At 44.8% G+C, this 14,535-nt stretch overlaps 2 protein-coding genes across 6 annotated transcripts; one reads left to right on the top strand and one right to left on the bottom strand.

Moving 5' to 3' along the window:
- Nucleotides 1-810: 810 nt before the first annotated feature.
- Nucleotides 811-2,720, bottom strand: LOC123102298 (zealexin A1 synthase). Its single transcript, XM_044523598.1, has 2 exons — nucleotides 1,698-2,720; nucleotides 811-1,607 (listed from the first exon to the last, which is right to left on the bottom strand). Exons 1-2 carry the CDS (start codon nucleotides 2,595-2,597, stop codon nucleotides 981-983), a joined length of 1,527 nt encoding a protein of 508 aa, XP_044379533.1. The 5' UTR covers nucleotides 2,598-2,720; the 3' UTR covers nucleotides 811-980.
- Nucleotides 2,721-6,961: 4,241 nt separating this feature from the next.
- Nucleotides 6,962-13,458, top strand: LOC123102297 (uncharacterized). 5 transcript variants are annotated; one of them, XR_006448890.1, is made up of 6 exons: nucleotides 6,962-7,235; nucleotides 7,319-10,589; nucleotides 12,027-12,156; nucleotides 12,370-12,416; nucleotides 12,634-12,855; nucleotides 13,173-13,458. XR_006448890.1 is itself a non-coding variant. In XM_044523595.1 (6 exons), the coding sequence occupies exons 2-6, from the start codon at nucleotides 10,458-10,460 to the stop codon at nucleotides 13,261-13,263; spliced, it is 555 nt and encodes a 184-aa protein (XP_044379530.1). In that variant the 5' UTR covers nucleotides 6,962-7,235; nucleotides 7,319-10,457; the 3' UTR covers nucleotides 13,264-13,458. The 5 variants fall into 5 exon arrangements, 3 of the variants coding, with proteins under 3 accessions (XP_044379530.1, XP_044379532.1, XP_044379531.1); XM_044523595.1 differs by having other exon boundaries at nucleotides 12,701-12,855; XR_006448891.1 differs by lacking the exon at nucleotides 13,173-13,458 and having other exon boundaries at nucleotides 7,303-10,589; nucleotides 12,634-12,934.
- Nucleotides 13,459-14,535: the final 1,077 nt, after the last annotated feature.

The raw sequence follows: 14,535 nt of genomic DNA, 5'->3' as shown, positions 1-14,535 counted from the left end.
GATGAAATAAGCTAGCTAAGGCCTGCGTGATTACATGGGCTGGCACTAACGACAAAGCAAGCTACTAACTTGGATCAGGCAGCCCATTTGTGAAAATTGCCCAGTTGTTGGCTTAAACGCGGGAACCCATGCAGCGAGAAAACTGTGCGGGCGGCAGCGCCAGGAATAGCGATCGTTGAGGAGGCTTCACGGGGTATCAACAGGGGCAAGTATTTATATGCAGAAGATGATGTGGCATATTGCTGATGTGGACAGTGTGCATGATGAGAAAATAGGATGTAGTGGGGAGCAGCTTCTTAATAATGATAGATTCCTTCATAATTAATGGTAAGTAGTTAACGCATATCTACGCTACTTCCTTCGTCTGGTTTTATTAGTCTACCATGTATTTTGGGTCAAACTTTAACCTTAAATTTAACTTCTTTTTTGAGCATCAGACCTTAAATTTAACTAGGAGATAAGTTATATAGCACAAAATTAGTATCATTGAAAAGTTCTTTAGAATACGAATCCAACAATACTATATTTTTTATGGCATACAACATATATATATATATATATATATATATATATATTTCTAGTCAAACCTATGATCAAAATTTGACATAAAATATAAAGGAAGAAATAAACCCTGATGAAAAAAGTATAAATTATCAACACCGAGATAGAAATTTGTGTGGCCAAGAAGCTTTCTAGCTGGCGAATACTCTTGCCCATGGGACATAGAGTTTCACTTGCACCCGAGCACACGTCCCTCCATTGTTGTTCATAGCTACCGAATTGGATGCATTTGGCATCTACAGTTCTCCATCGATACAACCAAAACTCTTTGAACAAAGAAACAAATGAGTACAACAGCCTACCGAGATTTACACAGGGTATTCAATCGTGCAAGGCCGCAACACGAATCTATTGGCCACGGGTACCAATCAGCTACTACCTCCGATCTGAGGGAGTACATATTTTTCCTAACAAACAAATCAATTCTCACATGGAACGTGGGGTTTCGCGTGCACCCAGAGCTTGGACTTCCTTCTCACCGTGATGCCGAAGGTCTCCGTCATGTCCATGTCTTCGGCCCCGACGCCACAGGGCAGCTCCCAGTCGAAGTGGAAAAGGAGGCTAGCCAGCGCCAGCTCCATGTTGGCCATCCCGAGCGACATGCCGGGGCACATCCTCCGGCCGGCTCCGAAGGGGAGGAACTCGAAGTCGGCGCCCTTGAAGTCGACGGTGCTGTTCTCGAACCTCTCCGGCCTGAATGCCTCCGCGTCGCCCCAGTACCTGTCGTCCCTCCCCATCGCCCACACGTTGACGAACACCTTGGTGCCCTTGGGCACGTCGTAGCCCATCACCCGGCACGTCTCGCGGCACTCGCGTGGGAGCAGGAGCGCCGCCGGCGGGTGCAGCCTCAGGGCCTCCTTGATCACCAGCTGGAGGTAGCCCAGCCTCACCTTGACGATGTCGTCCTCGGTCAGCTTGTCTTGCCCGTTGAAGGCCTCTCTCACCTCCGATTGCACCTTGTGGAGAACTCGTGGGTTTCTCATGAGCTCCGACATGGCCCATTCTAGCGTCGTCGACGATGTCTCGCTCCCGGCAGAGAAAATGTCCTGCAGTTAGTTACCATTCTGCTCAGAATTTTCAGAGCCGTGTAAAAATAAGATGGCCGAGAGGAATGATGATCGTAGATAATATCTTACGAAGATGACGGTGCTGATGATCTCGGTGGTGAGTTCAAACTGCAGGCCGCCGTCCTTCTGCAGCCTGAGGAGGACGCCGAGCAGGTCCTCGTCTCTCTCGTCCGCTGGGATGCCGGCGCGTTCTTTTATGATGCTCTCCACGATGCGATAGATGTTCCTCTGGCACCTGACCATGTCCCGCGCGGCGACGCTGAGCCGGCGCACGAGCCGCGACGACGGGTACAGGTCAGCGAGATTGATCCCGCCGGTGAGCCGCACGGCCTCGTCTAGCTCGTGCAAGAACTCGTCGCGGTGGTGGCACCTACCGCCGATGGCCGCGCGCACCACGGAGTCGTTGGTCATGCGGCACATCTTCTCGCTGAGGTTGACTGCTTGGCCATCACGGCACCCGTCGGAGACGGCGCGCAGGAGGCGGGCGACCTCGTCCTCCCGTGCCGGTCGGAAGGAGAGCACGCGGCGCTGGCTGAAGAGCTCGTGCACACAGATCCTGCGGAGCTCGCGCCAGCGGTCGTTGTAGTGGGAGAAGAGGATGCCCTTGCCACCGCAGCTGATGATGTCGAGCGTGGCGCTGAGGTGGCGGCTGGCGAAGGCGGCGTCGTGGGTCTTCATCACCTCCCTGGCGGCCTCGGCGGAGGAGACGACGAGGGTGGGCACGGCGCCGAGGCGGAGGAGCATGAGCGGGCCGTGGGCGCGGGAGAGGTCGCGCATGGCCCGGTGGGGCAGGCCCCCGGAGCGCGATAGCAGGAGGTGGTGCAGGCTGCCGATGAGCGGCAGCTGCCATGGGCCGGGTGGCAGTCGCTGCCCGCGGGTGGGTGATGCGTAGTGGTCGATGACCAGTTTGAGGATGAGCAGAACGAAGAAGAGGAAGAGTAGCGGTGAGAGCGCCGTGAAGTCCATCATTTTGCTCGAGGAGCCTGAGTGAGCTGCAGCTGATTAAAGCAAGGCCCCAGCTTGCACGTAGATATAGAAAAATATGCCACTAGCAGAGTGAAGAGATCTCGAAGCCGTCCTACGGGTAGCTGCTTATCCACCCGCCGAAGACATGCATGTGCCTATAGCGGCGCATTGGCTCAACGCGCGGCCGTGACCGTAATTTTTTTATCCGTTTGACATCTATCCCGTCCCATTTCTGACACAAATCTATGTCCGGTTTATGTTCACACAGACGTCGAACGGACGGACACGCGCTTACTCGTCCTCCGCCTTGAAGACGCATGGCGACGGTCCACCTACCTCCACCGTTCAAAATGAATGCGCACGCGTGACAGGCCCTAGCTATTAGCCATCTAGCTAGTGGGTCGTAGTCGTTCTTAATGTGGAAGCCGTGGACCGGCCAGTTCACAGCTTTCACTTCCTAGCCGGCCCGCTTTCTCGAGCCCCGATACGAGCAAATCCTAGCCGCCACCGTTGCATCCTACTCATCCTCCTCCCGGCCGGCGCCATGGGCTAGCATTGGATCAGCAAGGGGAAACACGACCATGAGGCCGGCTCCTCCTCTTGTCGTCGCCGCTCCACCAGGTTCGCGCCGCCCACACCACTTGCTCCGCCTGCATTTGAGATTGCGCAGCCGCCGGCCGCTCAGCGCAATAGGTCGTGCGTCCACGCCAACGTCTGCTGGCGCTACTAGGAGACGGCGATACCACTGCCGTGGGGCGATGTCCCACCTCCCCAACAACTAGCATCTTTTGGTGGATCGCATGCCAATCCCCCCGTTGCCGGTGAGCGGACGTGCCCACCGCGACGAGATCGACTGACGCCACGCCCACCTGCCACCTGATCTGCTCTACGACCCCAGGTAGGCCATTGATTCGCCGCTGTGGGATATGTGGCTCCACGGCGAGCACGACCTACATCAGCAATCCTTTTTTGCCGGTCGTCCTACGAGCCTGCGCTGCCCGCGTCCTGCTCGTGCTGACAGACCGCCCCAAACTGCGGCCGTAGGCGTGTGCGCGGCATCACGCCAACGCCATCTCCGTCCCCGTCCCGCCACCGCCACCTCCCATGACCAAGGAGGAGGAGGAGGCCGAGCTCATGAGGCGGGTCATGGAGGACTCCATGATCACCCACGACGAGCGGCAATGGGAGGGCCTGAAAACCCAGTTGGCCCTCTCTGCAGCCGGCGACATGGCCATCCCAGAGCTGGACATGGCTGTCGAGGAGGAGGTGCGGGAAGAGGTGGTGGAGGAGCCACCCATTGCCGCTGGAACCCGCGTCTGGTGGGCCAGCGGTGGAGATGGTCATGCACGACGTCAGAGATGGCCGACTCGTTGGGTATCGGCCCATGGTCAACCACGATGTCGTGGTCACTACAGCAGGAGCAAGAGCCATAGGAGGAGGTGGTGCAGGCGCCTCCGGTCTGGCAGGGGCCGCGAGCCCATCTCTGGCAACCACCTCCGCACCTCGACCTCACCAGCGACGACGCCGAATAGGACGGCGGCTCCTGAAGACGACGGTGGCCTCACCGCATGGGCCTTTATCTAATTTATTATATATTTTTTAAGTTTTAGTTTAATTAAGAACTGTGTTCAACTTGGATATTCTGGACGTGTGGATGTTTAATATTAATATTTTTATATTATTTGCAAGAGTTATTTGGGTTTTTTTGGCGCCGAAATCAAATTCAAAAACACGGACGGTTTGAGATGCAGCGTGTCGATTGGATGCACCGACGGCCGCACGACCACAAACGAACGGCCGTGTCTATTTTCCTGCCTCAAACAAACGAAGACCGGACATAACGGACGTCCATTTAGGGCCGTACGTTGGAGTTGGCCTTAAGCAACACAACATACATGCATGTCCGTTACCCGTGTGCATCTAGCAATAGAACCGAACAAGAGAATCTTTGTACATATTTAAAAAAGTTCATCCTTATTATCTTATTTACTCCTCCGTTTCTTTTTAGTCTGCATATAATTTTTGCCTGAAGTAAAAATATCTCTATTTTGACCAAGTTTATAAAAAAATATCAACATTTACAATACCAAATGAATATCTTTAGATTCATTATGGAATATAGTTTCATATTATGGAGAAAGGTGTTTTGGAGGCCGAGCTCCATGAAGGCCTTTATTTTTGAAAAAACCAAATTCAAACTTCTATGATTCATTTTTTTTAAATACGCGTGTATGTAAGGATGTAACTCACATGTGTGTAAAAATTCATGATGAAATATCTTGAGTTGCGACCTGTACAAAAAAGACAAATTCATAGCCTGGGAGGATGAATAGTATCATGTGTTAAACAGCTCCATATTTATGTTTTTTGCGCAGCCCTCATTTCAATGTATTTTGAACTGAAAATTTACACACATGTGTGTTATGCTTTCATATATATATATATATATATATATATATATATATATATATATATATATATATATATATATATATATATATATAGGACAATTTTTATCTACAAGCAGTCGTAGTTACCATCACCTTCTTTGGCCTCCACGTGTCCCTCTTCCCCGTCCCTCAAACGTGGCATCAAATCAACCGGGTAATGGATACTGTTAACGGGTGCCAATGCAATTTAGTAGGCAGAAACTAATTCAGTTTTTATTATTAAATAATCCGGCAAGCGGGTGGCAGGCTGTTGCAACGATCTCCTCAATCTTGGGTGTGTACAACAATATTTTCATCGGATAAGCCTGTGAACGTAAAGCTGATTATTCTTTTTCTTTAAGTGGTGCTGATTATTCTTGATAAGCACCGTAGATGGATGGTAATTTTCTTATCCAGAGTACGTATTTATCTCTCTTTTTTTAACAAGTATTTTTTGTTGGAAAAAGGTAGTATGGGGACGTATAACTCTTTTTTGATTCTTCTATTATAGTACGAAATATATTGTCTTTTTTAGAACCGCATAGAGTATACTCACTCCCCATGTATACCTGTAGTATGGAGTTTTAACATGTAACTTTTGTAGTATGGAGTATGCACTACTAAGTAAAATTGGAGTGTGAAGTATAAGCATTTGATTATTTGAGTACGGATTATTAACACCAAGCTGGAGTATTAATACTCTTTTATGTGAATGCACAAAATATATATGTGTGCCAAAAAAGTAGTATTTCGTATGTAATTTATAGTTCGTTTCAGAATTATGGTATGTACTACATACTACTATACTGTTATATTATGGAGTATATTTATAAATTTTCACATGGAGTATGTGCATGTCTACATATAATTGTTTTTCACAGAGAGTATGTAGTATACCTTTTTGAAGTAGATATAGTTTTTTTAGTATGTAGTATATTGTATGAACTGTCAAGAAAAAAAAGTATGTAGTATATTAATTTTGAACTTAGTATTGGGAACCACCAAGAGTATGGAGAATGTATTTCTTAGAACATGGAGTATATATGCTTTTTTATGGAGGGTGGAGTATATGTGTCTTGTAGTATGAAGAAATATACTTCTTATTTTAGAATGGTGTATGTAGTATATACGGTGGACTGTTGTGCATATATAATATAAACGAGATATTTATGGAGTTGCTGACTTTGTATGTATTTTTGTTTAGATAGGAGTACTTTTTTAGGAAATTCAGACGGGACTATGTGTTACAGATTCGTTAGTGGACACATATTTTTTTTTGAAGGGAGTATATATATGTACGCATGTAGTATGGAGAATGTCATGTACATTATGTTTGTACTGTTAGTTGATGCGTCCTGATGCACTGTCGTTGGTCAATTGCATGCATCCATGAATGCTTCTCTTCTAAATTAGCAATCCAAATCCTACATGCACCAGCATTAGATCGATTCTAGTATGCATAAGGATGCCTGACGCCAGCGGCCGGTGGATATATTTTGATATATAGCTTGCTCGTTTTACTGGAGGTAGTTATATGGTAATTATCTTCCCACATAAATCCGGTGGGTGGGGTGGGGGTACGGGCTGGTCATTTTCTCCGGTAGAGAAAGTCTAAAAACTTATGAAACCAAACCCGTTAATCAACGCTCAGATCTGAAGATATCGGAGGGCAGCTAGGGTGGTGGTAACTACCACTAGGTGGTAGTATCTATTTTCCCTATATATATATATAAACTCTATTAATAATCCTGGGTGAAGAATAAATAATTCTTCACCCTGGCGCATCCACCGAGCCACACGGTCTGGCTCATGCAAACCTCGACCGCGATAAAATTATGTTTCACACTTGTAAATTTATGTTGATGGGAGTGCTTTGCTGGTCGTTTAGGAGGTAGCCCACCCCGCCATTACGGGGTCTCTGCCCAGGTTACAGGTTCATGTACCTGTATCTTTTTCTAACCCACTCGGCTCGACACCGTTTCTCTCTCCCTAGTCCATCCTCCGATTGCGGCGGCGGCGGCGACGGCGACTGTGCCGGTGGGACAACCCGGAAGCGAGGGCTACTCTCCACCCTGGCGCGTGGTGTACTCCCCCATTCCCTCTCTCATGCTTGCAGGAGGCGAAGTGGACAGTGCAAAGATCCGACGCGAGGTCGGGCGGCGACAACTGCCTTCTCCTGCGTCCATCCGCACCTTCGTCGGTCTTCTCGCCGGTAAGAACTCCCTCTTCCTTTTCCTGTCGTTTCCTCATCCATCAATTTCTGAATTTTTAGGGTTAAGGTTCTTGATTGTTTAGGAGCGGGGCAAAGAAAGAGCACGAAGGCCAAGAAAGGATCCCGGGTTGCCCAAGAAGTTGCTCCTCAGGTTGCCACCGCACAATGAGGAAGCAGTGGACGGGAAGGGTAGAGCTCCATTTTGATCTCAAGGGCAAAATTTGGGGTTCGGCCCTAACAAGAGCCCTCATTCTGTCCAACAAAAAGAAGCCCTTATTCTGTACGCAGTTCATCCTCACTTTTCTGCTAGATTTCACCGTCACATCAGCAAACCTATGGACTAAAGGAAATCACGCAACAAAAGAAAAAAAATACATTCCCTTCCCCTAATAGTTCAACACTTCTTCAGACTTTATGCAAATATTGTGAGTATTGTTTCTATCCTCTGAAGGTGTTAAGACTTATATCCCGAATGCCAGTGCAGTAATTAATTAGATTCTCGGAGTTGAAAGCATTCAGTCATGCTTATTTTAAATCTTTTCTCATTGTAGTTCATATACCTGTCCGTGGATCACTCAGGTGTCATTTTTTTAATAACTCAACTTTAGTTTGCCAGTAACTAGTTTCAAAATGTTTTGAAAATGCTACTTGCATTTAGGAAGAGAAAATAGTATACTGAGAAGTACCTGCCATGCCCCTAGCCCCCTACTATGGTTTCAGCATAGTTTATGGTATACTAACAAGTACCTACGATACGATGCCTTTGTATTCTTTTACCTGGGCCCTTATTTTAATCTCAGCTGTAGTTAATGGTAACAAGCACCTACGACGCCCCTATTTTATTTACCTGGGCCACTAATATAATTTCAGCTCTATTTGGTCTTTGGAAATGGTATATCTGGAAATAAAGAACTATGCGTGTAATTCTATCATTCTGCAAATTAGTCAATTTTGTAGTTTCTTTCTTTTCCTCAGTGATATGCCAATATGTTTCAACTCAGCGCATGGAGTAATTTAATGGTCCTTCTCCTGTGATTTACTAGATTGTCAGCAATGATTCAAAAGGTCAGTTCCTTTAGACATAGATGTGGAATAAAGCATCAACCTATTTAATAATGTATCCATCCATCTAGCAACAGGTAGCGTAACAAGCATAAGTAGATAGTGACCCAGACAAAGAAACCCACTAAAGAGATTGCAGGAGTATTGGTGAGCGCTCTGAATCTACAAATTCCTTGATCCATTTTTACATTATGCAAGCATAACAGAAGAGATAAAATGTAGACACTTTTAGGCACATACCCCAAATATGCCTGGCGTTAGATCCAGATCAGTAAATTAACAGTATGCCAACTACACATAGCAATTCAGATGAAAAAAATGTAGACATAAAATGGGAGCACAGTAGCCAGACACTTTGAACTTCAAATATCATAAACTCCTATATGAAAAGGGAAATTCTGACTGATGCTTGTGCAATTTCTGTTAACATCTAGTTTAATTCTCTGTATATATATGCTATGTATAAGTAAAAATATGCATGCGTTTGTTTTCCTCAGGGAAGAGCATTCCTCTATTTATTTTATCATCTAATTTAATTCTCTTTATGTATACATGTTATAAGAAAAAATCTGCATGCGTGCTTTTCTCTAGCAAAGAGCATTGCTCTATTTATCTCGGACCATCATGTCTCATTCACTGGGTTGTTGGCAAGAATATATCCATGTTTTAATGTTTTTCTGACTACAGTTTATAGTTGTAAAATCTGTCATTAAGCTTCAGCAGTTCAATCTTGCAAGCTTCTTTGAAGTGCGGTCTGCCTGAGATTACCCCATTGGCTTTGACTAAGAGTTCCAATTAATTGTTAGGTTGCTTATCCTAAAGTTCATGATCCTGCATGCGAGCAAAGGATGTGATAAGCGCAGTTTTGTCTCTGTAGTTTTCTAGACTTTATTCATCATGACGATTTTATGGAGTCTGAACAATGTGTAGCTGCAAGGGAGGTTCCAGGAAGACTTCAAGATGCTAGGCATCATCCATTTTGAGGTCGTTTTAGCAAGACCTGATGTTTCAGTGCATATAGTGCAGTGTAACATATCAAGTCAGTTTGTTTCTGTAATTATACGGCCTTGTCCATATGTTTTACCCCAACCATCAGTATTTTGCATGATGCCCTAGGTAATTTGTGTTCAGAAATTGACATTGTGTATCTGCATACTTGGCTGGCAATATCATTACCTGACAGCCTCCGGACACATTCCTATAGAATCTTAATTCTCAAAAAAGAAACCCTATAACCTTCGGAGTTATTTCATTCCTCAAAAGTATACTTTTGTTGCAGGGGTAGTATATTGGAAATCAGGGGCAGAGCTCAGCCACCAGCTCCATCTACTCGCACGAACAACAATTTTTGCACACATGTGCGCAACTGTATTTGCTTTCGTACCAATAACTGGAAAGATAATATTAATCTCCTTGATTTCACCGACAATTGCAGCATATGACGCCAATATAAATTGTCCTGCCAGTTCTTTAACAGAATTAGGAGTCAGGTTCCCAAACAATTATCTGAAACTTACCTTCTCTGACCATCCTCACCTTAACTTTACATCGCACCCGCCTTGCGAGAAGGACAGGTTACTCGGCTCCGTGTCGTAATTTTGCCTCACAAGCGTTTTGTTTCTATGGTGGATGTGGCACCCACTCGAATATAATTTTACCTCAGACAACTTTTGTTTCTTACGGTGGTTGTGGTGTGGTGTAATTTTACCTCAGACACCTTTTGTCTCTTACGATGGTTGTGGCGTGGTGTGTGTAGCTCGTACAGGGTGGCTGGGGTGAGGAATAAGAATTCCTCACCCAGGGTGATGAATAGCGCGACCCTAGAAATTCTATTAATAACCCAGGGTGAAGAATAAGTAATTCTTCACCCTGGTCGGTCGATCGAGCTGGATAGCCGATTCCTCCGTCGCACCGTGGGGTGGTGTAATTTTACCTTTTCTTTATGACGGTTCCTCCTTTTGCTTTTTTTTGCTTGGTCGTGCGGTTTGGATCATGCCCACTACCAGCCGAATTAACAAAAAAAAAGATCCCAGGGACGAACAGCGGCGGCGAGCGGTCTGGGGCTAGGCGAGCGGCGGCCGTCGTCCGGCAGCGATACGAGTGGGCCCGGCGGGAGCTCGGACTCCAGCGCCATTCTCTCAAGCCCGGTGTGGTGGGACGATGCCTCGCCAGCAACAAACACCTGGCCACAGTCGGGCGCAGTCCGCGACTCAGGGGTTGGAGGCGTCCTCGTCTAGCCGACGAGCTGGTTATGGTCGGGCGGGCAGCGCGTCGTGGCTGCTGCGTGAAGAGGTACTTCGTCGCTTTTTGGTAGATGCCCCCATATGATTTTGCTTCAGGATCCAGCCCTTTCAATTTGATTCTATTTTACGGGAGCTATGATTGATTCTCACTACAACTTCACCATCGATTGCTTTATTATGCCTGACTACCTGTGTAGATCAAGATCCCACAGGCTGGCATCCATGGCTGGATATGCTTCAGTAGCCTCACTTTATTGCCTCGATGTTGCCGGCCGATGGCCGTAGCCTTATAAGTGTTGCCTCAGATCTTGGACTATCTCTTCAGGAGCAAACACATATAACAATAAATCAGACGCATGCAGGCAACACTTCACTGCACACGATATACTTGATCCGGCAGCTAGTTTATCCGTATGGTTGCTTGATGCGGAACAAACATACTACTGGTCAATTTCGCAATTCAGTTGTTGTTCTGGCCCACTAATAATAAAAAAAGCGACGAAATCCTTATCCTTCACTTGCTGCTAGTAATTCCCAAAAGAAACCAAGCAAAGGATTGGGAGTAAAAACTAATTCCTTGCCCAATACACTACTGATTCCCTCCTCTAAAGTCATATCCCTCTTCCCATTATTGCCAAATAGGCTATAGATGAGTTGCTCTGTTTGAGGGTGGCCTGAGGCAAAACAAGAACCATTTGTACTCCAATTGGTTAGGAGCGTGGTTTTATTGTTCTTCAGTTTATTAGTGCGAAGTTGGTTGCATCATCCGCTTCAGGAGATAGTCATGTGCACCATGAAATTAGCTTCACTTGAAGATAGTATGAGCAGGCATACCTCCTAGTCTAGCTAGCTGGGCTATGCAGCTATCTGATTGTAATTCAGAACTAGTGTCTTTGGTAGTTCCAACAAATCAGGGATTCAGTACGAAGCTAATTTGGAGCCAAGCGAGTCGGGATTCACATCCCTTTTCGGAGGTGAGATAGCCCTGCCATCACTCATCATTGCATATTTATAGAAATCAATCTAGCACATCTGCTCCCTCCATAATTTATTTGAATCTGTAGCAGACTGGTTTGCTCACAACCTGTTTGATAGAATACCTACAAGAGCCAATTATCCATCTCCACAAATATCCCTGTGGTCTTCCCATCAATTGCATCTTAATTTGACTCCCATTTTTGCAGATTAGTTTGTTTGCATATTTATTTTTGTACTGGTATTGATCATGTACGCTTTTTAGTCCGTGAATCAGCAACATGGTGCACACATATTTGTTTCTTGCGATTGGTTACAGAAGCCTAATTAACTATATTCACCTTTTAGCAGTAATACAACTATTTGGTTATTTCCTACTTCCTTTTAGTGATTATCACTCCGACAGGTGGATGCACACGTATAATGGGTGTGTCATGGCTGTATTTTGCCTGTGACTATCGGAAAGTAATCTCCTTTATATGACTATATTTTTTTGGGAATTTGTACTTAGATGGCTAACCAACAAAGGCAGGAGATTCCAGCGACAGATTTGAGGTCGGCGCCTCATGAAGGCATGCTCCTTGCCGGGAGAGGCAGGGGCATCCTTTCTTGGTCTGCAGCTTTCACCTCTGTTGCTTCAGGTGAGCCCTGATTTCTCATCCTATCATTTCTTTTTTAACCTCCTATAACTCCAGCAATGTCCTTATTTGTTTGATCTATTTGTATTTAAAAAATATGATTAGGATTCCACTATTTGATTAATTCGTAGAATTACTGAACTATATATTCATTTCTGTTTTGTGCTCATGCCGTGCTTGTTGAATTGCTTACTTGGAGGTTTATTCGATTTATAGATAGCGGCACAAGTGGAGCAGGCGGCTGCAATGGATTTTATACTATGGTACGTGTGCACTTCAATCGGCGCAAATTACTCTTTATATTTTAGTTGCATTTATTGCATGATCTAGAAGAGAAGCTTCGATTTTGGCAATAGACGCTGGACAAAGTTGTTGCTAGTTTTGGAGGTTTATATGTGATAGTTATCATGTCCTATGTGTGAACAGCAGTACAAGTGAGTTAACATGTTTATGAGTTTATCACATGGTTTTCTCAAACAGAAAAGTAGCTTCCTGATGAATCAGATGTACTTCTGTGTGGTGCTCCAGCTGATTCGTCGCTTGTCAGCCTGTCATGGATAATCGGTGCATGGTAGGAAGTACAATGGCAAAACGAGGACGGACTGAAGGCAGCGGATTCCGTGTTGGTCGGAGGGGAAGACATTGTCTTTATCTAAGTGCCTCCTGCAACCATCTCCTTGTAGCCTCAGATAATGACTTCAGGTAGGGCAGACCAAGTGACATAACTGTAACTGCGATAATCATTTTAGTAATCTTATTTGATGATATTTCTGGAGGGATATGTTCCTCAGCTGTTCATATTAATGTTTCTTACTGTCGTCGGCTAAAAATTCACATTCAAACTGAACTTGTTATCACAGAAGTTAGGCCGAGATTTTTTTGTTGAATAGTAGCTTCTATTTTTTTTCATTTATTTATTGTGTCTGGTACCTACCTTATGGTTTCTGGGAAGAAGTATCCTCCATATCCCAGTCACACTTTGACTTTCTTGGTGGTTGTCTCGTCGTTCTCCCTTGCAGATGGAGAGGGCCGTATAAATGGCATGCCCAATGTTTCACTGACCTCAAGCAGGGAGCCACCATTACCTTGTGTTCGGATTGGTTACCATAATCAAATCCTTTTTTGCCCATTTAAATTAGTGGCTCGATTTCGTTAATAATTGAGTTTGATTGGAAGTATATACTCCAGTGTCTTCGTTGTTCTGTTTTATAATCCAATTGCCAGGATGTTTGCTATATTTTTAGTATGTAGATCGTAGGGACATTACTGTAGTACAAATGTCTTCTATACAAGTTATGCAGTCAACACATTTTCTGTCTTTCGCCCTGTTTGTTTGCTGAAGCTCGTGCTCATGTTGTAATTGTGGCATGTAATCAGTCCCTGATCCATGTGTGTGTGTGTGTGTGTGACCGGAAAGGTTGGGCATAACTACATTGTTATGGAGAAGATGAAGAATATTAACTTCAGGATCAGAGCTGAAGGTCTCTCCATTAGCAAAATTACAATGTGTGTGATCTGTCTATGTTTGCAAGTATACCGATGTAATTTCACATATTGCCCCGACTTTTGGGGAATCCTTATCAACTGAATGCATTTTAGCATTGAGAATGGAGCCACTATGTTTATCGATTTGTAATCAGTGCATTCCGTAAGTGCATGGGCATAACCTATCTGCCCTACTTGCATCGACGGCTGGAGGCACATCGTGGGCAAGCGTGCTGATCCATGACCGTAACTGTGTGAGGTAAATTTACATTGACGCTTTTGTGTTGGCTGTGGTGGGCGCTGGTCTGGTTCGCCACCTCCTCCCCATAAAATTACCTCACGGTACTTCTTGCGGGTCTGCTTTCTTGTCCAATGACGTAAGTTTACTTCGCATGCTTTGGATTAGTGCGAATTTCTCACTCAGGGTGATGATTAGCGCGACCCTATATATATATATATATATATATATATATATATATATATATATATCAATTTTCAGAATTTTTTGAAATGTAAAAATATGAATTTTAGTGAAATTTGAAATTTGAATTTGGAGGCCTCACTGGAACCCGAGCTCCAAAAGGGATTTACGCATATTATGTATATAATATATTTTATATTATAGACGTCGATATTTTTTATAACCCACAAGTATAGGGGATAACAACAGTTTTCGAGGGTAGAGTATTCAACCCAAATTTATATATTCGACACAAGCGGAGCCAAAGAATATTTGAAGGTATTAGCAGTTGAGTTGTCAATTCAACCACACCTGGAGATTAATTATCTACAGCAAAGTGATCAGTAGCAAAGTAGTATGATAGTTTTGATAATAGTAGCAGCAGCAACGGTAACGGTAACAGTGATAGCAGTAATTTTGTAGCAAGTGTAACAGTG

Source organism: Triticum aestivum, chromosome 5A (assembly GCF_018294505.1).
Source record: "Triticum aestivum cultivar Chinese Spring chromosome 5A, IWGSC CS RefSeq v2.1, whole genome shotgun sequence".
Taxonomy (NCBI): Eukaryota; Viridiplantae; Streptophyta; class Magnoliopsida; order Poales; family Poaceae; genus Triticum; species Triticum aestivum.
Note: the sequence above shows the minus strand (reverse complement) of the source record. Positions and strands in the feature narration are given on the sequence as shown.

Coding starts and splice junctions, on each gene's coding strand:
- LOC123102298 (XM_044523598.1), bottom strand. CDS start 2,597: ATGATGGACTTCACGGCGCTCTCACCGCTACTCTTCCTCTTCTTCGTT. Junction 1,608..1,697: donor TCATCAGCACCGTCATCTTC/GTAAGATATTAT, acceptor AACTAACTGCAG/GACATTTTCTCTGCCGGGAG.
- LOC123102297 (XM_044523595.1), top strand. CDS start 10,458: ATGCCTCGCCAGCAACAAACACCTGGCCACAGTCGGGCGCAGTCCGCG. Junction 12,417..12,700: donor GCAATGGATTTTATACTATG/GTACGTGTGCAC, acceptor GTCGCTTGTCAG/CCTGTCATGGATAATCGGTG. Junction 12,856..13,172: donor GCCTCAGATAATGACTTCAG/GTAGGGCAGACC, acceptor TCTCCCTTGCAG/ATGGAGAGGGCCGTATAAAT.